Source organism: Stegostoma tigrinum, chromosome 6 (assembly GCF_030684315.1).
Source record: "Stegostoma tigrinum isolate sSteTig4 chromosome 6, sSteTig4.hap1, whole genome shotgun sequence".
NCBI classification, from domain to species: domain Eukaryota; kingdom Metazoa; phylum Chordata; class Chondrichthyes; order Orectolobiformes; family Stegostomatidae; genus Stegostoma; species Stegostoma tigrinum.
This window is the reverse complement of record NC_081359.1, coordinates 15492257-15518867: the sequence shown is the minus strand read 5'-3', so window position 1 is coordinate 15518867 and position 26611 is coordinate 15492257. Positions and strand designations below refer to the sequence as shown.

At 39.3% G+C, this 26611-nt stretch overlaps 2 protein-coding genes across 3 annotated transcripts in view; one reads left to right on the top strand and one right to left on the bottom strand.

Moving 5' to 3' along the window:
- si:ch73-390b10.2 (Golgi pH regulator) overlaps positions 1–18467 on the top strand; it is a 45377-nt gene extending 26910 nt beyond the window's left edge. For both annotated transcript variants that reach the window (XM_059646455.1, XM_059646456.1), the window contains 7 exons: positions 3907–4018; positions 5889–5975; positions 8602–8694; positions 11832–11927; positions 13697–13786; positions 15857–15922; positions 17294–18467. In XM_059646455.1, coding sequence (XP_059502438.1) covers positions 3907–4018; positions 5889–5975; positions 8602–8694; positions 11832–11927; positions 13697–13786; positions 15857–15922; positions 17294–17500 — 751 coding nt within the window. In that variant the 3' untranslated portion in view covers positions 17501–18467. The remainder of the gene's footprint in view (positions 1–3906; positions 4019–5888; positions 5976–8601; positions 8695–11831; positions 11928–13696; positions 13787–15856; positions 15923–17293) is intronic.
- Positions 18468–19210: 743 nt separating this feature from the next.
- Positions 19211–26611, bottom strand: part of pdzk1 (PDZ domain containing 1) — a 30118-nt gene continuing 22717 nt past the window's right edge. Inside the window, exons 7-9 of the mRNA XM_048532314.2 lie at positions 24267–24467; positions 22168–22497; positions 19211–21543 (exon numbers count right to left, since the gene is read on the bottom strand). Coding sequence (XP_048388271.1) covers positions 21484–21543; positions 22168–22497; positions 24267–24467 — 591 coding nt within the window. The 3' untranslated portion in view covers positions 19211–21483. The remainder of the gene's footprint in view (positions 21544–22167; positions 22498–24266; positions 24468–26611) is intronic.

Below are 26611 nucleotides of genomic sequence, written 5' to 3'. Positions count from 1 at the left end.
TAATCCCAATGCCCTGCTCTTTACCAATTACAAGCAATTCTTTTCCTTTTCCCTTCTCAGATTCCCTTCTGAAAATCATGACTGAAACTGCTTCTGCTGCCTTTTCAGGCTAAGCATGTTAGATCACAACAATTTATTGTGTTGAAAAATTTCTTATCTCACCTTTGATTCTTTTAAGATGTCTTCTTAAATACATGCTCTCTACGGTTACTGATCCTCTGCAAATGCTTGTTCATTCTATCTAAACTTTCAAGTTTTTGAACATGTCTATCAAATTCCCCTTTACCCTTTCCTGTTCTAAGGACAACAGTCCCACCTACAAGTGTGGGCCTCAGCGTTGGACATACCTGAGACTTAATCATGTTTTATGAAGATTTGCAGGGATGTCCTTGCTTGTATACAGTGTGCCTCTGCTTATAAAACCAAGTTAATAATGAGTGATAGATAACTGCCAAGATTTGTTTAAATTTTAAACAAGGCAGATTGACTTTGATTAGTCAAGATGTCAGAAATGAACCAGAGAATGGCTGTCACGTAATTTGTTGCTTTAAAACAGGTGTAGTAAATGTAAGTGTTCTTTCTGTCTGTTAAGACCGTACCCTGTGTATTAATAGATATAGTTTCCAGTGCTCACAGGTGCACTGCACTGAAAGCATGAGTGACAGTCCTAAATTGATTGTCAGTGCAATTCTTCATGCACTCAGTATCATGTAGCAAATCTTGACCAAATGTGGAATCAGATCTAATGTTGAGGCACAGTTTTGTGGATTTTGTGAGCACAGACTGGATGGGTGTGTAAGTCTTTTCTTTGTTGCAGATATTAAGCAAATATGCTGTGTAACACAATCCAGCATTTTCCTCCCTGTTGGCCTTCCACAGGGACCATTCCCTCTGGGACACCCTGGTCCACTGCCCTTCCACTTCCAACACCTTCCCACACCCCCAAGGCAGCTTCCCATGTAATTGCAGAAGGTGAAGCCCCTGCCCATTTACTTTCTCCCTCCTCACTATCCAAGACCTTCAACTCACTTCCCACGTGAAACTTATTTATCTGCACATCACTCAATCCAGTCTACTGTATTTGCTGCTCACAATGTATACTGTATATTGGGGAGATGAAATTCAGACTGGAAAGCCACTTTGGAGGACAGCTACGTTCTGTGCACAAAAAAGACTTCCAGTTGTCTACAACTTCAATACACCGCTGTGTTCCTCTTGGCAACATCTCTGTTTCTGACTTGCTGCAGTGCTGTAGCAAAGCTCAGGGCAAGCTGGAAAAACAACACCTCATTTTCTGCTTCAGGACCCTGCTGCCATCAAAACTTGATATTGAGGTCAATAATTTTAGGACCTGACCATCATGTCCCATGTACTTTTCCCAACCCCCACACATCAGGCCTTGTCGTCATATGTGCTGCAACCACAACCAACCCATTGTAAGCTGCCAATGATTCCGATGATCAGCTGTTGATGCTCTTAGGCTGATCTTTATCGATTCATTTGTCTGCTGAACTATTGTTTTCTCTCTCTCTGAGCTCCATCTCCATTTATTGTTTATGCCACCCCTTTCCCCCATCTTCAGCACATATACCAACCTTTTCCTAGCTACAATCAGTTCTGAAGAAGAGTCACTGAGTCTAAACAGTTAACTTTGCTTTCTCTCCAGAGATGCTGCCAGACCTGCTGAGTTCTTCCAGTAATTTTGTTTTTGTTTCTGATTTCCATGCCAGGCAGCATGGTGACCATGTGGTTAACACTGCTGCCTCACAGTGCCAGTGAGCCAGTTCAGTTCCAGCCTTAGGTGACTGTTTACGCTAAGCTTGCACATTCTCCTTGTATCTGCATGGATTTCTGTCAGCTGCACCAGTTCCCTCCCAGAGTCCAACAACGTGCTGGTTGGGTGGATTGACCATGCTATATTGCACATAGTATCCAGGGATGTGGAGGAAGTTGGATTAGCCATGGGAAATTCGGGATTACGGGGATAAGGTGGAATGCTTATTGGGGGGTCAGTGCAGACCCAATAGACCGAATAGTCTCTTTCCACACTATTGGAGTTCTATGAATCCAACATCTGCAGTTCTTCAGTTTGTTTCAGTGCCTGCAGGTTATCTTGTTTGGGAAGAAACAATGAAATCAGCTGAGGGAATATGATGGCCTAATGGTATTATTACTAGACTGTTAAACCTGGCACCTACGCAATATTCTGAGGGCCTGATTGGGAATCGCACAGTAGCAGATGGTGGAATTTGAATTCAATAAAAAAAATTCTGAAATTAAGAGTTTAATGATGACAATGAAATTGTTGTCGATTGTCAGAAAAACCCAACTGGTTCACTAATGTCCTTTAGGAAGGGAAATTGCTATCCTTATTGGTCTGGCCTACAAGTGATTCCAGACTCATAGCAATGTGGTTGCCTCTAACTGCCCTCTGGGCAAAATAAATGCTGACTCATCCAGCAGTGCCCACATCCAAAGAATAAAAAAAAGACACAGAAGAGATGATTTGTAACAGCAGAACTAGAAGTTTAGCTTTTTCTTTCTCTGTCTCTCTCTCTTGCTCTCTCTATCTGCCTCACTCTGTCTCTCTTTGCCTCTTTCTCTCAACTGATTGATAATCAAAGCAGAGAAACATCCATAAACTTTGCTCCTATAGAAGATAACAATTAACAACAACTATCTCAGGTTAAACCTCATACTATGACAGCTCTAAGCACCTTTTAATGGCATATTCTTGATCTTCCCATTTGTACTAGACAGTCCTCCTTTTTAAACTTTACACCTTTATTTTTGTGTGTTTCATGCTGTGTTGTTTTTTCCTCAGGTAAGTAAGTAATAATATTCCTTTTTCTTTTACTAAAGAGAGACTTGCAACTAGGTGTTTATTTTTTGAGTAGGCGAGCTGTGTTTTAAGTGTGATATAGCTGCAGTATAAAAGCATTTAAATATTTTTGATTCAGCTAGCTGAAGGAGTTAAAAAGCTGATTCACCCCGCTCACCTGATTGTAAGTCACAGATAAAATCTCATAATGTTTCTATTCTTAAGTTCTGTGCAGTCTGCTTTTGTGTGAACAGTTGTACTTGTTTATTCCAAAGCAACACCCATCAAACATGACTTCCTATCTTAATTGTTCCGAATCCTTAGAAGAATAGGTTATATTAACCATTATCTTTCTGTATTGCAGTTAATAGATTCCTGTACTTGTTATTACCCTAACAACAATATTATAATTCAAACACCCAAACGTGATGTCATTGTACAAGGAAATGAAATGACAGTAAAGATGTCTTGTATATAATACTTGAGCACTAAAAGCAGAAGGTAAACCATGCCAATTATTGTGGAAGGCCTATCATTTCACAATTCAAGGAAGTTTGATTATTAACTTTAACTTTCCTAAATATCCAGCAGAGCTGCATAATGAGTAGGATATTAATGATTTGTGCATTGTTGAACAGCTTTGTGCACACAATAAAGATGACAATTCCAATGGAATCAACAGTTGCCACAGTAACTATACCTGTTCAGTGAGAAACATACAGTAGTTAGAATATCGTGCCATCTGTTGTCAACCTGGAGCATGAAAGAAAAGGCATTTTCTATCAAAAAAGTTGATTCTGTTCCCATCTCCATTGGTGTTGCTGCACCTACATGTGTACAGCATGATTATATTCCAGATTTCCAGCATCCGTGGTATATTTCTTCCATTTTAGTGTCATTGAATATCCTGACTCAGAATTCTGATGTGATTTTATAATGACCTGGGTTTTTGTCAACAGTACCTTCGCTTGCTGCCTGTTGAGACCTGGATAACGTTTCTGATTGGTGGGTTTGTGCTTTGCTTGGCAACGTGCTTGTCACCTGTAAGAAATCTGATCTGATTTAATTTTTTGGTTCTCTGATAGAATAGCTATGACCAGGAGAATGATGCACCAACGTGGCGAGGTGCTGAATAATCCTGCAGGATTTTGGGGAATGATTAAAAGTGTGACATCATCATCTTCCAACAGTGAAAATATCCTTTTTTAGTGACTAAATGTAACTCCGCCTTCGGGAACTAGAAATGTTGATATGCTTTGTGACTTTGCAAAGATTTCAAGCTGATCTATCACATGGTGTAAAGATTTACAGCAGAGAAGTAGACCATTTGGCTCATTTGACTGTGCTAGTGTTTAACTCCACATAAACCACCTCCCAACCATCTGGAGACTGGACAATATCCAGGCTTGTGTTGATAACTGGCAGAAACATTCATGACACACAAATGCCTGACAATGACCGTCTCCAAGAAGACAGAATCAGTCATCCTTTGATATTCAGTGGCATTGCTATTGCTGAATTCTCAACTATCAACATCATGCAGGTTACAATTAACCAAAAACTAAATTGGACCAGGCATACTGAATTGGGTAGCACAGCCATTCAGTGGTTAGTACTGCTACCTTGCAATGCTGGGTTCAATTCCAACCTTGGGTGACTGTATGGAGTTTGCACGTTCTCCCTATACCTGTGTGGGTTGCCATTTGGTGCTTTGGTTTCCTCCCATACTCCAAAGGTGTACAGATTAAATGGATTGACCATTGCCTGTAGTGTCCAAGGATGTGCAGGCTGGGTGGATCAGCCAAAATGCAGTTTAAGTGGATAGGGTGGGAGCTGGGTCTAGGTGGGATCCTCTTTCGAGGGTCAGTGCATAACTGATGGGCCAAATGGCCTCTTTCTAATCTGGTGATTCTATATACACGATATTGCTATTACAGCAAGTCACATGTTGGGAATTTCATAGCACTTAACTCACTACCTGAATCTACAATGGTCATCAACGTTGTACAAAGCACAAGTCAGCTGCATGATGAAAAACTCTCCATTTAACTGGATGGGTGCAATGCCAACGACACTCAAGAAACTTGGCAATATCCAAAACAAAGTGGCCCACTTGATTTGCAGTGCCAGCTTCTTAAACGCTCGCTCCCTCCACCACCAGTGCACAATGGTGGAATCTATGCGGCTCATTACAGCAGTTTGCCAAGGTCTTTGTTGATAGGAACAATCTAGCATGCCATCACCAAGAAGAACGAAGGCAGCACATGCACAGGAGCAGCACCATCCTCCAAACCACGCAATTTTTTACTTGGAATAATATTGCTACTACTTCCCTTTCACTTGATTAAAGTACTGGAAATTCCTCCGAAACAACACAGTGGGTGTATCTATACCACATTGACTGAATTGGTTTAAGAAAGTGGCTCATCACCGCTTTCTCAATGATGCCTAGAAATGGGCGAGAAATTCTTGCTTAGCTAGCAATACTGGCATCTGTTAAAGTATGTAAGTTTAAAAATTCTATTCCTTTTCTCCCTTAAATTTATCAAGTTTCCAGAAATGTTTCTGTGGTGTGTCATAACCATTCCCTGTGGCAGAAAGTTCCACGTTCTCACCACTCTCTGGATAATGATGTTTTTCTGAATTCCCTGTAACATGTATTCGTGGATATCTCCTTATTTATGGACCTCCCCCCCCCCCCCAGAAGCAGAGACAGTGCAATCATAGAAAAACTATCAAACTCTGTCATAATCTTAAAGATCTCTTTCAAGTTGCCCTTTCTGATAGATGAAACATCTTATTTCCGATACATTGTTGCATTTCCTTGCATGCCCTTATAACCTTGTGCAAGATGAAACTATAACTAGGCACAGTAACTCTTGAAGTATGTTGGTAGCGTGCACGTAATATTTCTTGTCAGTGTTTCAGAATCATAGGCATTTCCTTCCATCAAGTATTATACTTGCACAAGATTCTATCCCTACTGTAGTTAAAAGTCCATCTTATGAGTGCCATACTGAATTTGTTTCTGTTTATTTTGAGTTTTCTTTAACGTTTCTCTTCAGATCTCTCACTTATTCAGCAAGAAGTAGATGCACTGGAGGAACTGAGCCGACAGTTGTTTCTCGAAACAGTTGATCTTCACGCAACTAAGGTATTGATTAAGTGGACCCTTAGACTATCATTAGAAACAGAACAAACGTATCACTGCTCACTCAGTGTTTACAAGGATTTGGTCTGCTGAAAATGGTCAATAGTTACTTTTCTATGGTATATTAAAATTCTTCCACACTTCCATGTAATCAAAATTACTTATTTGTAGAATGTCACACACTGAAGGAAGCTGTTCAGCTCATTGTGCCTGTGACAACTCTGTGAAAGAACCATCTAATTAGTCGCATTTCCCCTGCTCTTTATCCCTGCATTTTAATCTCCTTTTCACATACAAACCCAATTTGTCCTTTGAGGGCTGGTGTTGAATCTACTTCCCCCTTCATTTTGGATTTGTTCTGGTTGCAACTTCTGATTAGTTTTTTTTGGTCCTATTTTCTTTGCTATCTATTCTTGAATGCACTTGTATAATGCAAATTCTCCACGTAAACCATCAGCTCTCTGATGAAGGGTCTAGGCCCGAAACGTCAGCTTTTGTGCTCCTGAGATGCTGCTTGGCCTGCTGTGTTCATCCAGCCTCACACTTTATTATCTTGGATTCTCCAGCATCTGCAGTTCCCATTATCTCTGTCCATTGCTGTAATAATGCCTTCTTGCCAGTGATGGTGCTGCAGCTTCAGTTTTGGGTCTATTGAAACTAACTGCTGTCATCCAAATAACTCTACTTCTGCCCAAGTTTAACCACTTAGTTATAAATTTTTAAAAGTATTATACTGAATCATTTCTTATCCTCCAGCTTTCCTTCAGCTGAAAGCGATGGCCTATCCACTGGATGATTGACTAATATGTTAAGGGGAATAGTATACGTTTTGCATGGAATGAAGAACTGCAGAAAGTAAGAAATAATGAACTTGCAGTTCTTTAGTGCCTTTCTTAACCTCCAAAGTGGTGTACAGCCAGTGAAGTACTTTTAGTACCCAGTAGTGTAGCTAGCAAAATAGCCAATGTGCGACCAGATAGTTCCTACAGACAGCATATGGTAATGATCAGGTGATCTATTTTTCACCTTTGTTAATTAACTGATCAGTTTTAGACAGAACACTGGAGAGAGTCCCTCTGTCCTCTTTGAAAATAGTGGCAAATTTCACATTCAAGTCGTCAGGTTGCCATAGTCTTACCAGACAATGTAGGGCTGCTCTGTCACTAAGAGAGAGATGACTGGTGGTGTTTTAACTTGAGAGTTTTCATACCTCAGGCGAGAGGAGAGGTTGAGAAGTAGTTAACCTCAGCCAATGCGGGGATTGAATCTAAGCTGTTGGCATCGCATTCCTTCGCAAACCAACCCTCCAGCTAATTGAGCTAAACTAACCCCCATTTCACATTCAACAGAGAAGGTAAATGGGGCTCTTGATTTAATATCTCATCTGAAAGACTGTACCTCTGACAGTGCAACGCATTTTCAGTACTGTACAAAGAGTGACAGTTTAGACTGTTGTGTGTTAAGTCTGCTGGCTTAATCTGACAGTTACATTTCAGCTTGGAAAATTAGTTCATCAAACTAATTGAATTCCTAATTAGTGAATCTTGTTTACTGGTTGATGTCAACACCATTAAAGTGACACTGCTCCAGTTGTATATTTTACATTACACAAAACATCATTATGTAGTCTTTCTAAAAGCGAGTCTGCCTAACAGTGTCAAAGGAGATCTGCTCGTTTTGTAAATACCATCTGACCCTATTACGTTTTAAAACAAGAAGAAAGATATTGAAAATTCAGCTTAGGATCTTGTTCATTTTGTCCCAGAGTCTCTTGTTTATTGTACTGTTACCTGGATATTTGCATTTCATGCTTAGACCTTTTATAACTTCAGTGTGATGGGAAGCAATATTTTTTAAGTAACATCAACATGTTTTCCCTACTACTGAGTGAAAATACAGGCATGATAGGAATTAATGGTGGCATAATTGAAAAGAAATCATGATAATGTATGTTGTGAGTGATGATTCATTTCCTGCATCAAATCATAGATTCATTTCAGATGAGAGCCACTGTATTTGTTGGATGCATCGTGGAAACTGTGGCAGCTACGTAGAAAGTTGTAAGCAAATTTTCACTAACTTACAGATCTCTCAAGTTGCTGGAAGACGTGGGATAGAAGCTTACAGCATGGAAGCAGGCCTGTCAGCCCATCATACCTGTCCTGGGTCTTTTGAGAGACCTATTCAATTAGTCCTACTCCCGTGTTCTTCCCCACAGTTGTACCATTATCCACTTTCCAATATTTACCCCTTTTGAAAATCAGTATTCAGTCTTCTCCACACCTTCTCCAATGCCTTGACATCTGCTTTTATTAGGCCTTAACCACTGTTCCGAAATGGATTCACATAACTTCTTTGGGCATTAATTCAAACTAAGTTAATCTTTTACACAGCTTCATATTGTTCACTACCTTTGATCCGCTTGATCTAAGAAAATGGAATTGCACTGATGCAGTCATGCTCAACAAAAGTATCATGCATATGGATGGAAAATAAGTGGATTGAGCAGATTCCAAATTTTCTTGAAGGGTCGTGGGATTGACATCTGTACTTTGTCACCATTACAGAATCATCCTAGAGCTGCAGAAACATGGTGGTAAAAGCCTGAAACTACTTTTATCTTTTACAGGAAAGAATTGAATACTCAAAAACATTTCAAGGAAAATATTTCAATTTCTTGGGTTACTTTTTCTCAATATATTGTGTCTGGAAAATCTTCATGGTGAGTGTAACTCTGCTAGATGGCTTGATGCCCACTGTAGTGTGGGGAAAGATTGGGGTTTTGGATGCATTTACAGTGTTAACCAGACCACGAGCCCCAGCATTATAAATCCTAGGGAACTTGCTTCTTTTTGTTTTATATATATCTTATCCAACATCTTGACCTATTTACATGTTGCTGCCTGGTGAATATAAGCCACTGAATTTCCAGTCCAGATATTTTCAGAATTTGATACCTAAGTAACTTAAGTAAGCTTGACTTTCACGCCTTCCCTCCAGCGCTTGTCACCTCACTGGCTAACTTTATAGCTCCCATTCTTCAATGGAACTTCTCTGTTACCTTGAGATAAATGGAGGTGATTCAGCCCCTTTTGAGTTTGCACCACCATTCAGTCAGATCTTTGCTTGTCTTTATGTTAGCTCCACCAGCCTACCTTGCTTCTATAGCTGTTAATGCCCTTAACCAATAAAAATCCATCAATCTCACTTTTGAAAATTTCAATTACTCCTCAGCCTTAGCTAAGAGAATTTCTGATTTCCGTACACCCTTTGTGTGAACAAGTGTTTCTTGACATAACCATTGAATGATCTGACTCTAATTGTAAGGTGCTGGATTTCCTGAATTAAGATACCTTTTTAAGCCTTCATTTACATTTGTTTTACAACTCCATTGCTCCTTTGCAATGTTAGTAGTTCATTTGTATTGCTCAACCATTTACTCCTCTTCTCCCTCTGTTAGTGGCATAAAAAGCTCAATTTTTCAGTTCTGAAGAAGAGTTATATTGGACTTGAAACATTAACTTGCTTCGCTGTCCATGGATGGTGCCAGACCTGCAGAGTTTCTACAGCACCATCTGTTATTTTGTTCAAAATTGATGGTTAGTAAAACAGTAGTCGTTCCATCAAGCCTGCCCTCATGGTGTTTCCAATTAGACACATCTTTCTAAAACCTCTACCTTCCCGCAGCCATGTATTCTCCTGTATAAGGAGTAAAGTGAAGTCCAAAGAAGAAAAATGATCCTAGGGAGCTCAGGCAAGTCAAAAGCAGTGAAGATATTGCACAGTCCACTTGCATGTTAACTGCTAATCCACTTATCAACTTTTCTACTGCTCTGATGCTGCCTCCTGCTGTGTTCCTCCAGCGTCACACTGTGTTATCTCCACCATTTATAAAATGTGATTTATCCCCAAGCCAAGAATGCATCCAATCCAACCGTATTATTTGAAATGTTGATGATTTATGTTATATCCAGCAAACACCCTTTCATGTATCATTTCAATAACTTTGCATGTTTGAAAAACATCAAAATGTGATGTAATTTTCTTCCCCTCAAAACAGTCTTAGAAAACTGAAAGCCATGCTTTGTTTCTTGTTCAATGTCTTGTTACTGGGTACTGCTGTATGTATTATCACAGCTTTATATTGATGGTTAAAATGAAAATATCTGCAAGAATGAACAGGCCCTGACGTATTCTAGATGTAAGATTGGATGGTGCATTTATTCTGATTTTTTAGTACTAGTTATAAGCGTCTTCGTTGCCTGCCCTAGTCTTTTGCATTTACATTAAATTAGTGGAAAGATTTGCTCTGGCTGTTTCATTACTGTTTTAAAGGCAATCTGTTAGAGCTAGGGCTTTAGCTAATTTACTATTGAATTACCATTTCGGAAACTCTGTATTTCAATCAATATTTGATTTCTGTATAACATAAATTTATGTTATCCTTCAACCAAAGGATTGTGGACAACTAGAGCTACTTCGGTTCTGCAAAAAAGCAGTTGAGTTTGAGTGTCAGTTGAAAATATCAAAACTGCAATTGGTAAATTTTTGTTGCTTAGGATTGTTAATGACTACGAAACCAAGGCACATGGTTAGAAGTTGTAGATCAGTCATCTTCTAATTGAATGGTAGAATAGACTTGATGGGCTATATATTTAAAGCTGAGATGGATAGATTCTTGATTAGTAGGGGAATCAAAGGCTTGCAGGAAAATGCGGTAAAGTGGACATGAGGAATGTTGGATCAACCATGATACAGTTGAATGGTAGAGTCAGCTTGAGGGGCTGAATGGCCTACTTCTGTTCTTATTTGTTATGGCCTTATTATGGTCTTATGACTTTAACCTGGTATTATGCTTTCTTGTTGCTCAATACAACAAAGTTATTTCGGAGGACTCAATGGGTTTCAAAAACAGAAATTGCTGGAAAAACTCAGCAGGGCTGGAAATGAAGCTGAGTTAATGTTTCACATCCAGTGACCCTACTTCAGAACTGATTGTAGCTAGGAAAAGGTTGGTTTATATGCTGGAGGTGGAGTGGAGTGAAGGGAGAGGAGTGAACAGTAGGCGGAAAGAGAGAACAGCAATTGGGCAGACAAAGGGACTGAGTAATGGTCAACCTGGATGAATCAGTAGTTGATTTTGGGAACAATTAGTGGCTGACAGTGGGTTGTTTGTGGTAGCAGCTCCTGTGATGACAGGGCCTGGTATGTGGGGGTTGGCGCAAAGACCTGGTAGAAGGTGCTGAGGCCCTAAAATTATTGAATTCGACAATTGAGTCCTGAAGGCTGTAGGGTTCCCGTGCAGAAAATGAGACACTGTTCAACCAGCTTGCACTGAGTTTCATTTGAGCATTGTAGCATTCCCGAGACACAGATGTTAGCCAGGAACACAGTAGTGTGTTGAAATGGCAGGCAACTGAAAATCAGAGTCATTTTTGTTCAGAGAACATTGGTATTCTGTAAAGCCCAGCCTGCATTTCGTCTCCACAGTGTAGAGGGGACGATGTTATGAGCAGCGAATGGAGTAGACTAGATTGAGTGAAGTTCAGGTAAATCACTGTTTCCCCTGGAAGGTGTGACTGGGGCCTTGGGTAGTGAGGAGGGAGGAGGTAAATGGGCAGATGTTGCATCATCTTAATGCCCACATTAAATCTGATGCTACAAAGTGTATCCTCATTTGTCTTTGAATCGCATTCTGCTGTTTTACATCTGACATTGTGTTATTTTATGTGATCTAATTGTTTTATTTAAACAATTTAAAGACAGACAAACTGTGTTGTAAATGAATTTTAATAAATTGTAATTAAGCCTGATCTTCTTGGATGCTTCATTTTCTTTTCTGCCCCAATTAACTTTCAGGCAACCATAAATATAGTCTTCGATCGAGTTGGTAAAACAGACCCGGTCACTCGTGGTATAGAGATCACAGTGAACTATTTAGGCATTCAGTTTGATGTAAGTATGAGTATTGCCCAGTGTGACATCTGATTTCTGGATCTTGAAATTGTCCTTTTAAGAATGGTCATCTTGTGATGACAATAAGTAATGCAAAGTAAGTCCTCTATTGTTCTGGTTGTTAAACTGAAGAGTTATTACTTAAAACTGTTTAGCTCACAGTTGCCATATTTCATCAACTTTTTCAGATAAGAGTTCAGAATGGAAGTAGGGTTCAGCTGTGAGGGAAATCCCATTTAGTAATCAAAAGATTGACACGCAATCAATCTTCGGGGCGCCATGGTGGCTCAGTGGTTAGCACTGCAGCCTCACAGCACCAGGGACCCAGGTTTGATTCCAGCCTTGGGTGACTGTCTGTGCAAAGTTTGCACATTCTCCCCATGTCTGTGTGGGTTTCCTCCGGGTGCTCCGGTTTCCTCCCACAGTCCAAAGATGTGCAGGCTAGGTGGATTGGCCATGCTAAATTGCCCGTAGTGCTCAGGGCTGTGTGGGTTATAGGGGGATGGGTCTGGGTGGGATGCTCCAAGGGACGGTGTGGACTTGTTGGGCTGAAGGGCCTGTTTCCACACTAGGGAATCTAGTCTAATCATGAGATACAAAGCTTTTTTGTTTGAAGGTTGCATTGTTGGCATATCGTGGAGATCACATACAAAGTTTTAATTAAGTCTTCATTAATTTACACATATCTTTGGTAACTGATGCTGACATCTTGTGATTCTGATGTCGATAGATTCTTATAGCACGGGAAGGGACTATTCAGTCCATCACGCCTGTGCCAGGTCTTTTGACAAGAGTTATCCTGTTAATGCTCTTTCCCATAGCTGTCGAATTTTTTTGTTTTCAGTTGTTTATCTAACTCTATTTCAAAAGTTACTAATGGATTTGCTTCAACTACCCTTGTAGGCAGTGCATTCCACATCACAATGCACTGTGATAGTTGTGTAAAATTTTTGGTTCCTTTTGTGCTTAACCACACCCAATCATTAATCAAACAGAGAGCAGTTTTAGGGAAATTCTTCAACTGTGAATACTGCTCTACATTTTTAATAGCTTATTTTTATCTCTTTTTCATGATTGAGTAAAAACCAAGGTCATTTGGTTTCCTCAAATTTCAACTTCCTCTCATGTGGGCCTTTTAGTCGTCACTTAATTGTGCATTGATTAATCATGTTAACACATTTTATATATTGTTCAAAACATTTATTTTTTCCACTAACATTTGTCTATGTCTGCCCCTAATTGTCAACGATTAACACATTTGCCTCTGAGTCAGAACATTATGTATTCAAGTCCCATTCCAGGACTTGGAGACAGACGTCAAAGGTGCTGTGCTGAGGGAGTGTTGCACTGTTGGAGGTGCCAATTTTTGGAAGGGATGTTAAACTGAGACACCATCTGCCCTGTCCTATAGCTACATTTTTGGAGGAGAAGAGAGATGTTTCCCTGGTATCCTGACCAATATTTATCCCTAAATCAAAATCACAAAAATATTGGCCCAATCATTGCCATATTGCTGGTTGTGAGAATTTCCTGTGTGCAAATTTGTTGCTCCATTTCCAATATTATAATGATGATTACAGTTCAGAAAACACTTTATTGACAGAATGCACTTCAGACGTCCTGAGATTATGGAAGTCATTCTTCTCACTGTAAGATTGTATTGGCTTTGGAGTTTTGTACATTTACTAATGATTCCTGGTTTCTGAAAAATGTGGGGAACCATTCTGTTTTTAGGTAGGAATGTTCATGTTGCTTTCCTTTGAATGCAGGTGAAGTTTTGGTCTCAACACATCTCCTTTATACTTGTGGGAATTATTATTGTCACCTCTATTCGGGGCTTGTTGATAACACTCACCAAGGTATGTGGAAAAACTAAGTTTAGCTTTTACTGTGTATTTTGTGCAGGCTCATGTGTAACTGTCTTTATTGTTGGATTCCTGTATTATTCATTTATTAATTCCCTTGCTTCTAGAGCACAGTTCACATTGTCATGGTTATCTGTTATAGCTAGTTGTCAGGTTTGAAATACAAAGCTGCTAACAATGTATTCATTATATCCTTAACTTACAGTCTTCCTAGCTCTCAATTTATGTCTTGAAGGTACTGTAGCACGCTTCACTATAGTACCAGGGATAGACTTTCGTTTCTTTTAACTGGGACCTGACCCCTTCCCCTTTTCATTTTCTCTGACCAGATCCCTCTCCCGGTTACCCCTAAATTCATTATGTACTGTGGATCCTATTACCCGGCCATTTCATTTGAGCAGGGGGAAGAGAAAAGAAACAGCAGAACAAGAACAAAAAAACTAGGTTCAGGAGTGGCCCATTCAGCCCCTCAAGCCTGCTGTACCATTTGATAAAATTATGACTGATCTGATTGTGGCCTCAACTCTTAACTGGCTGATCGAAAATCTATCCAGCTCATCCTTGAATATATTAAATAGCCGTACCTCCTCTGCTGTAGGCGGGAAGTAGTGGACAAGAAGAAGTTAAGAGAACAGTGAGCAAGATGATCATAACTTCAAGTAGGAGGGACCACAGAAAAGTAACTAGACAGAAAGAGACTATTCAGACCATTGTATCTGCATAAATCAAGTTAAAAGCCACTTGCCGCCCATTGCTACCCATTCTGGTTAAATCTTCCAGCATATCGTCCATAGCTTTGCAGGTTACAGCACTTCAGATGCAGGCCCAGGCACCTTCTCAATCAGGGTTTCTATCCCGATGATCAATCCTGGCAGTGAATTCCAGACACTGACAACCCACTGGGGAGAGGCAAAAATATAAGCAAAAACAGAATCAGAACAGCACAGAGATATAAACCCAATAAACAGTAGAACATAAGAAGAGAAAGAAGCAGAAGAAAGCTGCATCGGAGAACACTGTCTCTCACACAGATCCTCTCTGGTGTACTTACATATATCTGTGTAAGGAAATATGCTGTCATTTACATGCAAATAAAAACTCACTCCTAAATATATGTATGCACTCATATATATCTATGCCCTCATGATCTCAATCAGTCACTATCTCACGTAATTTCAGATACGTATATCCATCTACATGCTTATGCTTATAATCACACAAAGATATGCATTGTTTCACAACACTGTGACCTTTAGGCATTTATTTTCCTGGTTAACTGTGGGTTAGTTCATCATTACCTTGTTAGAGTTGAAATTAATGTGGATGTCATTAAGGCCATTGTTACCCATCCCTAGTTAATCTTGATAAATGGTGATGGTTCCTTTGAACAACTCACCATTATAATTCTGAACAGTTCTATTAAATCTCTGCTTAATCTTCTGAGTTCTAAGGAGAACAATAAAAACAGAAAATGCTGTAAATATGCAGGTAAGGCAGCACCTGTAGAGAGAGAGACAGTTTACATTTCAGGCCTGTGAACTTCCATCAGAACTGGATAGGAAAATAAATTGTGAGGCTGGATGAACACAGCAGGCCAAGCAGCATCTCAGGAGCACAAAAGCTGACGTTTGGGGCCTAGACCCTTCATCTGATGAAGGGTCTAGGCCCAAAACGTCAGCTTTTGTGCTCCTGAGATGCTGCTTGGCCTGCTGTGTTCATCCAGCCTCACATTTTGTTGTCTTGGATTCTCCAGCATCTGCAGTTCCCATTATCTCAGGAAAATAAATTGAACGGTTTTTAAGACACGGATAGGAATGTCGAGACAGGAAGACCAAAGGAGAACACTGTTATATGGTAGAGTCTGGGAAACATTAAGTAACAAAAGATTTCATGATGCAACAGCCAAAAACCATGGTAATGGTTATGATCTACAAACAAAAGGAGAATAATTGCAGTTTCTAGTTTCTGCACCCTCTCACAGTCTCATCCTTGGTACTATTCTGGTAAGCAGCCTTTCTGTATCTTTGATCTGGTTTAATTTAATATTTGTTTGTTCTCTCCTAGTTTTTTTACGCAATCTCCAGCAATAAATCATCTAATGTTATAGTACTCGTCCTCGCACAGATTATGGTAAGTACCTAAAGTAATACTAGGCAAATAGGCATATGCTATGCAGATAAAGATTTCTTCTGTCTGCTGATTATAAGAACCCTGTGTGAAATGAGTTTGGGCAGTCACAACCTAGTTCCTGGAACAGAATTGCTGTCAACTCACTGTAAAATTACACAAGTTAAATGCATTTAAATATCAGGCTAATCTAATGTTGCCCCAAATTTAGGGGTTGTTTTGCCTAACGTGAGATTAGCCACATGGTATGCACCAGTGACACTCCCACTTCTGAGTGAGAAGGGTTTTGGGCTCTAGTCACATTCCATGCGGGACAGCGTAAGGGAAACTTTACTTTCAGTTTAAAAGCCTAGAGAGAGCTTTACTATCAGTTTAAAAGAGTGCAGGCTTGAGCAGATAATCTAAACTATTCTTCCAAGTTTTGTACAAAGATGGTTGCACTGTCGTAGGTCTTGTCTCTCTGGAATGCAGAGGTTGAAGCAGGCAGCTTACCACTACCTTCTCGAGGGCAATTAGGGATGGGGAATAAATGATACCCATATCTTGTGAATGATTTTTTTTTACAAGCTGATAGGCTAAACAGAACAAAAGCCCAACTGACATGTCAACGTTTGAAAAATGTACAGATTGCTAGCATAAATGCAAGTTTTCTTTATTAATAATTTGAAGGAATTTCATCAAAGTGTCATGAAACTTTGAATTCTGTAAATTGGAAAGTCCTGAAGGCTAAAACATGGAATATCTTCAACATTGAAGTATATAGATTCTTGAATTATATAGGAGAGCAAGGCATATGGAGAACCATCAGAAAAGTAGAGCTTATTGAATGGCAGAGGAGTCCAGGGCAAAGGAGCCAAATAACCTACTCCTGTTCCTATATTTTGTGTTCTTTCAGGGGGTAGAAACATGTCATGACCTTTAAGTATGACATGTACCTTGTAGAAACTGTTGTTTTATTTAATGTTCACTTACAGAAATCAAACTAATCTGTGTTAGCCGATTTGTGTTTGCTGTTTGAAAGCCTCTCCCTTTGTAAATTCCTGCATTTTATCATGGGAGCTGCCTGTGTCAACTTGGCACATTGTAATTACCTCCTCTTCCTAGTGCCAGATGTGACAAGTTGAGGCTGTTTCCGTTACAAACATTCAGCAGAGAAATTTGTAATAAAACTGAAAGATAAAGACAAATAATCATTTTAAAATGGGAATCGATTTGCATCGGATCAAATATTCCACGGCTTTGAACTTTGGCCTTGACTCCAAATTCACAGAACACCACAGAGAATGAAAAGCAGCATTAAAATGTTAATGTGTTAACTAACATTTATTCTGATGTGCAAAAAATTTCCAGTTTTACTTTCTGTCTGTTCCACAGGGGATGTATTTTGTGTCATCGGTGTTGCTGATGAGAATGAGTATGCCCCTGGAATATCGCACCATTGTAACTGAGGTCCTAGGGGAGCTGCAGTTTAATTTCTACCATCGCTGGTTTGATGTCATCTTCCTGGTCAGTGCACTGTCTAGTATCGTCTTCCTATACTTGGCCCACAAACAAGCCCCAGAAAAGCATATGAGCTTTTAGTCAAACCACTGTCAATCTGAGCACTCACCTTCTGTGTTCATATTGTCTTTATAAACTGCTGGAATATAACACCATCCACGATTTGTACGTTGAAAAGACTTGAGAAAGGACAACCGACTGAGAAGCTCACATGCGGATGTTAAAAGCCTGGCTGGTTGGTAGTTTGATGTAAAGAATATGAAAAATTTAACTTATAGAAAGCTTTGTTAGGAAAAGTGTCAGAAACAAAATCATTGGTAAAGTTTACAGTTAGTTTTGAACTGAAAGAATGTAAATCAGTTCTTGAAGGCTTCCTGTTGATTTTCAAACATTTTTTCTAAGACTAAATGAAAACTTTGAAGGGATAAATCTTCTTTTCTTTGTAATGAGCAAAAGCTATTGGAATAGCACCTTATTGTCCCAGTGCATGCTCCCAGTAAGCAAGGCTTCAACTTAAGAATGTCCAGTTGTAAAAGAAGGCAGTTATTTCCCATCAGCTGATAACCTCAAAGCCTTAGGAACTTGTATAGGAATTTGATTGATTTCCACTTTATAAAAATACAGAAAGATTTTTTTCCTTGGAATGAATTTAGAAAATGAACTTTAATGAGACCACATCTTGTGATGTACATAGCAGTTAGAGTGGTGATCCGAGCAACAGTGTCACTTCTGTATGTGGCCTGTTAGGCATCTGATATGTAGTGTGCATCATCCAGAATATGCCTCATATGCTTTCAGTGAATGAAGTTCTTTGTCAATTATGACATTCAGATGGTTTTCACAGAAGTATTGTAAGTACCTACATTGTATGTCACCTGAATCTACCTCACGAGTGCCTGAATTCTTTGCAAGATCTAAAAATGTCCTTTTTGTTTTGATGCCTGATCTCCACAGTTTTTTTCATTCTGATTTCACTGTTTCTTTCATGGGACGCTTTTGTATTTTCTTAATGATCTTCAAGGGTCCAATAAATTCTTTATGCAAAATGTGTGGAAATCGTGAATGTTTAATCTGTTTCATGAATGTTTATAGCAGATATTAAAATAAATGACCAAATGTGACGACACAATATTAACATTCTCATTAGATTTTTATTTCGTTTTCTTTACCTTCCCCATGCTTGCTACTGTGTCTGCGTAATGAGTTTGAATAGTTTCCATCCGCACACACTGTTAACTGCCAATCTCCTAGATTATTTTTCAGATCTGTACCTATTTTGTACCTAAGTTCATTTGTAAATTTGAAGATATCAGAATTCTATTGCCTGTGTCCTAATTCTCATAAGATCCTATTATCCATCATCCTTCTGTCCATTGGCCTGCATCGGCTCTAAGATAAACAGTAGCTCAGTTTTAAAATTCTCATCTTTGATTTTTCATTCCCTGCATGGCCTTACCCTTCCCTAACTCTGTAATTTCCTCCAACCACACAACCGTTTGAGATTTCTGTATTTCTCTAATTCTGGTCCAGAACATCTTTAATTATTCAAGTTTGGCGGCCTTGGTGATCGGCTGTGATTTTTGTTTTCTCTAAACCTCTCCATCTCTTTCTCTACTCCTAAGATACTCTAATACCTACCTGTTTCACCGGGTTTTTAGTTAGTGTAGAATTTTACCTATGATTTGGGATTATTTATTACTTTACAGTCTGTACATATACACGGATTTTGTTGTGTGTGCATATCGAACAATATTATATAATCTTCCATTCTGCATATTAAATTATCAAATGAATGTATAGGGAAAGCCATTTTAGGGTGTATCTTCTAACTGTGTTTATTGTTGGATTAATTGGTTGGTCAGTGACATCCAAAGGAAAGCATATGGTTAGAATATTCTCCTTTCATACAGTACAACATCAACAGTGATTCATGTTAGTTGACCATTTTGATTTGTCTCACCTTAATATGTACAGATAAAGCAGGTACAAAACAAATTATATGAAGTATGAGTTTTAAAAAAAGTTGCTTTAAACCTTGATATTGAGTATAATAAATTTGCAACTGAATGAGCTCATTACCCTGATTCAAAAAAAAATCGTAACTGTAGCTGGACTCACAAGCTGTTAAAATGTGAGTAGCTGCAAAGTTACATAAGTGTGCTGCACAACTGCAGGTCTGTAATCATCGCAGCGTCCTCATTACTAACCTTGCTTAATTTATGTGGAAAATAAATGCATTAAAAAGAGCAAATACTGAAATTTTGAAATGAAAACCTATAAATTAGAAACACTCATCAAGTCCAAATGTCTCTGACATAACAACCTATTGCTGATGTCCCTTGCATCTGATTAAATGATCCTTGAAACGTTAGTTTCTTTCCTCTTTGTAGATTTCATTGGACATGCTATGCATTTCCAGCATTTTGCACTTTTTTTTATTTTAATGAATCTTTCATGTGTAGGTACGAGGAATTTCTCAAGGTTTCTCCTCATTACTGTTGTTGTGATTTCACCATTTGATTTTGTAGCCACTGTGAATTGTCATAAAAATCCATTTGGTTCACCTTTAGAGGAGGACTTTAAAAATCCTTACCTGGCCTGGCCAATATGTGCCTCAGGTCTGACATACGCTCTTAACTGTTGACTCCTAACTGCCTTCTATGGGATTTCTGGACCAGCTAGCGTGCCAACAACCCATAAACAAATAAAAAAAGAAGTCTTCAGCTACCTAGACTGTAAAATCAGATATTTCTTTTGTAAATGTCTTCACCTCTTCCACTCTTTGACAAGCTTTTGGTCATCTGTCCTAATGTTATCTTCGTGTGTATGGTGTCAAATTTTGTTTGATAATGCTGTTATATAGCCTGATTCACTTAACTTCAATAGCTGAATCTGGATGAGAACGTGAATCAGCTGCTAGAAAATCAGTAAATTCTTTCTTGCACCCCAATAGTTTTCTTTTCCAATAGTTGTTCCTTTTAACAAATTGAATGAAAAAAATAGTGAACGTAAATGAAATAAAGGACCTCAAGATGTTTAGTTATTGGGAAGCAATGACACTAAGGTTTGAAATTTAAGGATTTGAACTCACTTGTGAGACTCCTTGGAACTTTTAATTTCGTTAAAGATGTTACATAGATGCATCTTGTTTTAATGGTGGGTTGAAAGGAGATCCACATGAGTTGCAGGGGTCCCCCTTAGAACATGGAAAACAGCATCAGGAGTAAACCAGTCTGCCTTCTAATCTTATTCTGCTATTCAATAAGATACTGTGATACCAATTCACTTTCTCACCCTACCACAAGATCCCTTGATGTTTTGTTCAGCAGGCCAGGGATTGGGTAATTGACTTATAAACCTAATATTCCAGGTGGTGGTTCATTTATGAGGAGTCCTGCAAGATAGGTGTTAATGCAAATAATAAATGAAATCATAGAATAGTTACAACAGAAAAGGACAATCAGCTTGTTATTTCCTATAATGTGGACTGCACACTCACCTACAATAAAGTATCTTAGCAACAGACAATGATTCATGACAAATGTTTCACTGTAAAGATTTATTCTCCTTAAAGTAGAAAAGGTTAAGGGGTGATTTAATCACTGGCAGGGCATTGATAACCAGCGAAGGCAGATTTGAGGTGATCAACAAAAGAATGAGAGGTGACATGAAATAAGAGTGAGTTATGATCCGAAATGGTCTACCTAAAAAGGTAGTAGAAGTAGATGCAATAATAACCTTCTAAAGAGAATTGGATAAATAAATGAAGGAGGCAAAATGATATGGGTTAGGAGGAAAGGGTAGGGGAATGGGATTAATTTGGATAGATTTCAAAGACCCAGTATAAGCACAATGCAGAGTGGTTACCATCAGTACTGTAAGATTCTTTGATTGAATTTTGCAGAAAATATTTAGGAATCATGGTTTTGAAACACCTCTGTGGGAAATATACTTTAATGAGGAACAAAGTTTGGTAAATCTGAGTTAAGCCATAAACTATTGCAGGCCATTCCAGTTCATAAAAGCTGCTGAGATGATGATTATGTTGCTCCTCTAATGTTTTGTTACAATTGTGTGTCAGCATCTGTATCCTCTTCAGCTGATGATGAGGACGGCGACTTGACCTGGGAAAATAATAATATGAATTTTAAATATACCAACCCTAAAGTCCCATTCACTTACAACTCTTATTGCACGGTGAGCCACATCAACGTCTAGTCAAGTAAGACCAAATATTATCCTTGTGTTCAACCAAATGGCCTTGTCCAACCATTTGCCTAACCTCATTAGCTCTGCACCCATCCAAGAAAGATAAAGGAATAGGAGTATATGCTAATAGACTGAGATAAAGAGGTGTGGGTGGAGGTTAATGTAGAGGATAAATATCAGCTGGGCTGAATGAACAATTTCAGTGTAGTAAATACTGTTTAATACTATGTAGTAATTTGTAACTTTTAAGTTCCTCTAATTAGCCTGCTGCAGATGTCTGACTCTCTTCACAATGTGTGATGTGCCTTCAATTGTTGAGGCCCTAGCCTCTGAAATTCCCTTCCTGGAACTCTCTTGTCTTTTGGCTGCTCCTTAAAATGCACCACCTTTGATGACAATTTAGCACACATGCCTTAATATGTACTTAAGTGCGTCTGTCGAAACATATTTGATTATGCTATTGTGGAATGCCTTGGGATGATTTGCTGTGTTAAAGGTCCTACTTAAATGTAAGTTTTGACAATTATTGAGCCATTTACCTGCTCTCTCCTTGCCAGGGTAGGGCTGTCAGCTACTGGTTCCTGAGTTTCTGGCTCCTCAGGCGTGCTTTCCTCCTCGATATTCTCAGGAGGAGTAACTGGCTCAGGCGTTGGCTCTCGGCTTGCATTTGCTGAAGTTGGGTTGTTTGTTTCTTTGTAATGATCATACTCTTCCTTTCTAATTACCAGCAAACTCAACTTATCACCACTGGTCTTGATTTTTTCTATCAATTCTTCATGTGTATCTCTCTCCACATTGATACCATTCACTTCAATCAATATGTCGTTCACTTGCAGGCATGCCTCTTCAGCTGTACTGCCTTTAATAACCTAAGATGGAGGAAAATAAGGAGACATTTCTTTACACAGTACATTGGTATGATGTAGAGTATGCTTCCTGAAAGAGCGGTGGGTGCAGATTGCATGGGAAGTTTCAAGTAAGCATTCAATATAAATGAATTGAATATCAACTCGAAAAGAAAAAAAAGGGTCAATGGGAATAATTGGGTAACTTTTTCAAAGAGTTGGTAAAGCCACGATGGGCAGATTGGCCTATCTAAGATTGTATTTCAAGCCTTAAATGCAAACAAACTGACTTACCCCCACATACTTTGCACTGTATCATCTTGCACAAGGCTTCTTGGATATAAGCCTCCAACACCATGACACCTTGCAATCTAGAAGGACAGCAGATGCATGGAACCAATGGCATGATACCTCTAAGCTACACAGCATCCTGACTTGGAACTATATCAGCGTCCATTCACTGATGCTGGGACAGTGTCCTGGAACTCCATCCCTTCCAGCATTGTTGGTGTTCATACATCATACGGACAGCAGTGGGTCATGGCCACTGTGTCAAGAACAATCAGTAACAAATGTTGGCCTTGCCAGTGCTGCCCAAATCTCATGAAAGAATAAAGTATAAATTAAGACCTTTGCTGTATCTCAACTTTTTTTTTGAGTGCTATCATTTTAACTTTAACTTGCCAACTCAATATTATATGCATAGATAACAAAGTGTGTAGCTGGATGAACACAGCAGGCCAAGCAGCATCTCAGGAGCACTAAAGCTTTTGTGCTCCTGAGATGCTGCTGCTACACACTTTGTTATCTTGGATTCTCCAGCATCTGCAGTTCCCATTATTTCTGATCAATATTATACGCATATTGGCTTAGGTTGAGAAATGTGCAATTATTGTATTAAGGAATGACCTTCAGGTAACCATGGATACCATAATTGATCCAAATCACTCCAGTAATACATTCATTCTTCAGCTTCCGTGTCCAGAATAGCATTACCCATCTTGCTTTTGCAATGCAACAGTAATTGATTGTCAGTCAAGCACTGTGGGATTCCTGATATGAAAGGTGTGTTACAAAATCAACATTTAATGACATTCAGCTATTGCCAGTTTCCCCACTGTCGATATCTTGGTGGGTAATTCATGACCAGAAGCTTAACTAGACTGATCATATTGTCATCCTGGCAACAAGAGCAGGGCAAGATTCTTATTATTAATTCGTGCAACGTGAACATTATTGGCAAGGCCAACATTTACTAATCATTTCCAATTGTCCTTGAGAAGCTGTTGCTAAGCCACTTCCTCGAAGGCAACTTAGTATCTTGCTTGACATTTCAGAGGCAATTGAAGGTCAAGAACGTTGCTGTGAGTTAGGAGTCAAACATAGGTCAAACTAGAAATGGCAACGGATTTCCTTCCCTAAAGACATTAGCAAAGCAAGTAGAGTTTAGTGACAGTCTGGTTGTTTCAGGTATCACCATTCCTGATACTAGTATTTAATTGTGAGTGTATTCAACTAACTGGCTTTAAACACCCCAGCCGTCATGGTGAAATTTAACTCTTGTTTCCAAATTACTTGTCCTGCAGTTTAACCACTACAAAAATGTTATTATCAGGTTAGGAGTTCTTCTCCCCTCCTGCCCCTTGAACAGGAACTTTCAGAAGAAAATTTTATTTGTAAAGGACTAATTGCAGAACCCCAACAAAGAGCTGACACGGGGACAATGGGCCAAATTGCCTCCTATATTGTCAGATTCCAAATTCTTACTTTGATCCTACACAAGTAGTTTGTACCTGTTTAATAAACTGTCCTTGCACACCCTTGATTGCATTGAGAATGAAGCCATATCCTTCTGGACCTTTGGTCAGGTGACACATTCTGGGACCATGTTGAGGACTTTCTGTCGATCTCTGGTTCTCTTGAGACTCCTCAACTTCCACTGGTTGATCCAATTCATAAACCTCTTTCCAATAGCAGATTGGAGAAATACCAGCCTGTGATTGGACAGCAAGAAAGTAATCAAAATTTCCACATCAAGCAATTGCATTATCCACGATGAAGCTATTTTATGATGCATGTTGGGGAAGTCACAGGTTCATCCTTCATAAGTAGGGCCAGCATGTGTAAACACTGCAGGAGAAAGAACAATTTATCTGCAAAATATTGCTTCCAATTCCAGCCTACAAACTCCCCACTTTCTATGGCAAATAGTGGGTAAGTCTGCAATGCAGTGTGTTACTGATCCTGGGGGAGGTAATTGTATTATACGTTGTATTACTGAGGGTGAATGTATTGAATGGGGTAATTGTACAGTATGTAACTAACCTAGGAGTCATTGAACTATGTTACTAATGCCTAAATATACTGCGCATTGTATTACTGACCAAGGGTAATTGTACGGTAGAGTGTTACTCCTGAGGGTAAAACTGTATCGTGCTTTATAATTGTATTATGCAGTGTTTTACTAGCTCAACAGAGAGGGGAGGTAAATATACCTTAGTATGTAATTGAAGCAGGGTGCAATGGGTTGGTTACTGATGCTGTGCATAGTAGTATTGTGCATTGTGTTACTGATTGTGTGGTAATAGCACATTTTTTTCCTCAGATAACCTTACTGCTTGCAGTGACAATGACCTGTTCCTGAACGTTGTTCCTATTGTTTTGTCATCTTGTAAGATTTGTTCCATCAGGCTATACAACTTTGGACGTCAGAACTGGGCTCATAGGAACAGGAGAAGACCATTCAGCCCCAGGAATCTTTTACAAGATGCTTGGATGACTGACAGCCTAACTTTATGTACCCATCCTTTGGCCCATATCTGTTCATAGTTTTAAATCTGAGATCTAAAAATAACAACTTAGTTGCAAACCATTGCTGTCTGTGGAAGCCGGGTTCTAAACTTTGAGTTTAGGAACTTTTCCTAAAGTCATCCCTGAAAGAGGCAGCTCTGGTTTTTAGACACTGCCTCCTAGTTCTATATTCCCAAGTTAGCAGAAACCTTTGCTGATCTAAATATCCCAAAAACTTTGTTCAAATCATCCTCTAACCTCTTAAGTTCTAGGCTAGACTTGACCAACAGTTTAGTGGGTTCTGTTCAGGCCTGCAGCTGGCGTTCCAAATGCAGGTAAATACAGCGGGAAGATTCTGCAAGGAGCTGTTCCTCCAATCAGTTAGCTCTGCTGCATTTAATGATCATTTATTTTGTCAATTACTCATTTATTTCAACTATTGATTTATTGCCACCTGAGTGAGAGAACACCTGAAATGCATCTCTCACCAGTCCCCTGCATGTGAAGTAGTTGGAGCAGTCTATTTTAGAGAGTACAACAGAAAGTCAGCAGGTCTGGCACCATCTGTGGAGAGATAAACAGAGTTAACGTTTGGAGTCTGGTATAACTTCTTGGTAACCTTAAAATCTTAACTGTTTCTCCGCCCACAGTTGCTGCCAGACCTGCTAAGTTTTTCCAGCATTCTGTATTTTGGCTTTATTCTAAAGAATACAGCCCTAGTTTATGTTACCATGCCTTATAATTTGATCCTTAGAATCCAGGTGGCCTTATGGTCAATCTACATTCACTCCATTCTTTTCCGGGGCATTGGAATTGGCTACATTGGCAGAAGCGACATCGGCAAGGTAGGCCCAGCGGTGAAAGATGGCACCTGAGGATCGGTGATTTCACCATTGGTTAGGTCTGACGCTGGTGGCGGAAGGGCATCACATTGAGGTGGGTCTGGTGGCGACAGGTGCAACTGATGCTGGTGGGTCCGGCGCAAGCAGTGGGTAGAGGTGAATCAGCACAGCAGTGACAGGTGGCACCTGAAGAGTGGTGACTTCGGTTCTGGTTGAGTCCAGTGGAGCTGGTGGAGGAGTGATGGCGAATCAGGCGTCCTTGATGAAGAGCTGGCTCAGGAAGATTGAGTCTCTTTAATCTATATCTTTCTATTTCCACCTTATTCTTAAACTATCCCAAATGGTGCCGGATTGTGACGACAGTGGGAAAGCTTTTCACTGTATTCTACTGTTATTCTCACTGTAAAATACATGTGCCAATATAATCATTCATTCATTCAAAGCAAACATATCCTTAAAGTATGTTGCTCAGAACTGCTCACGGTTACTCCAGGTATATTCTAACC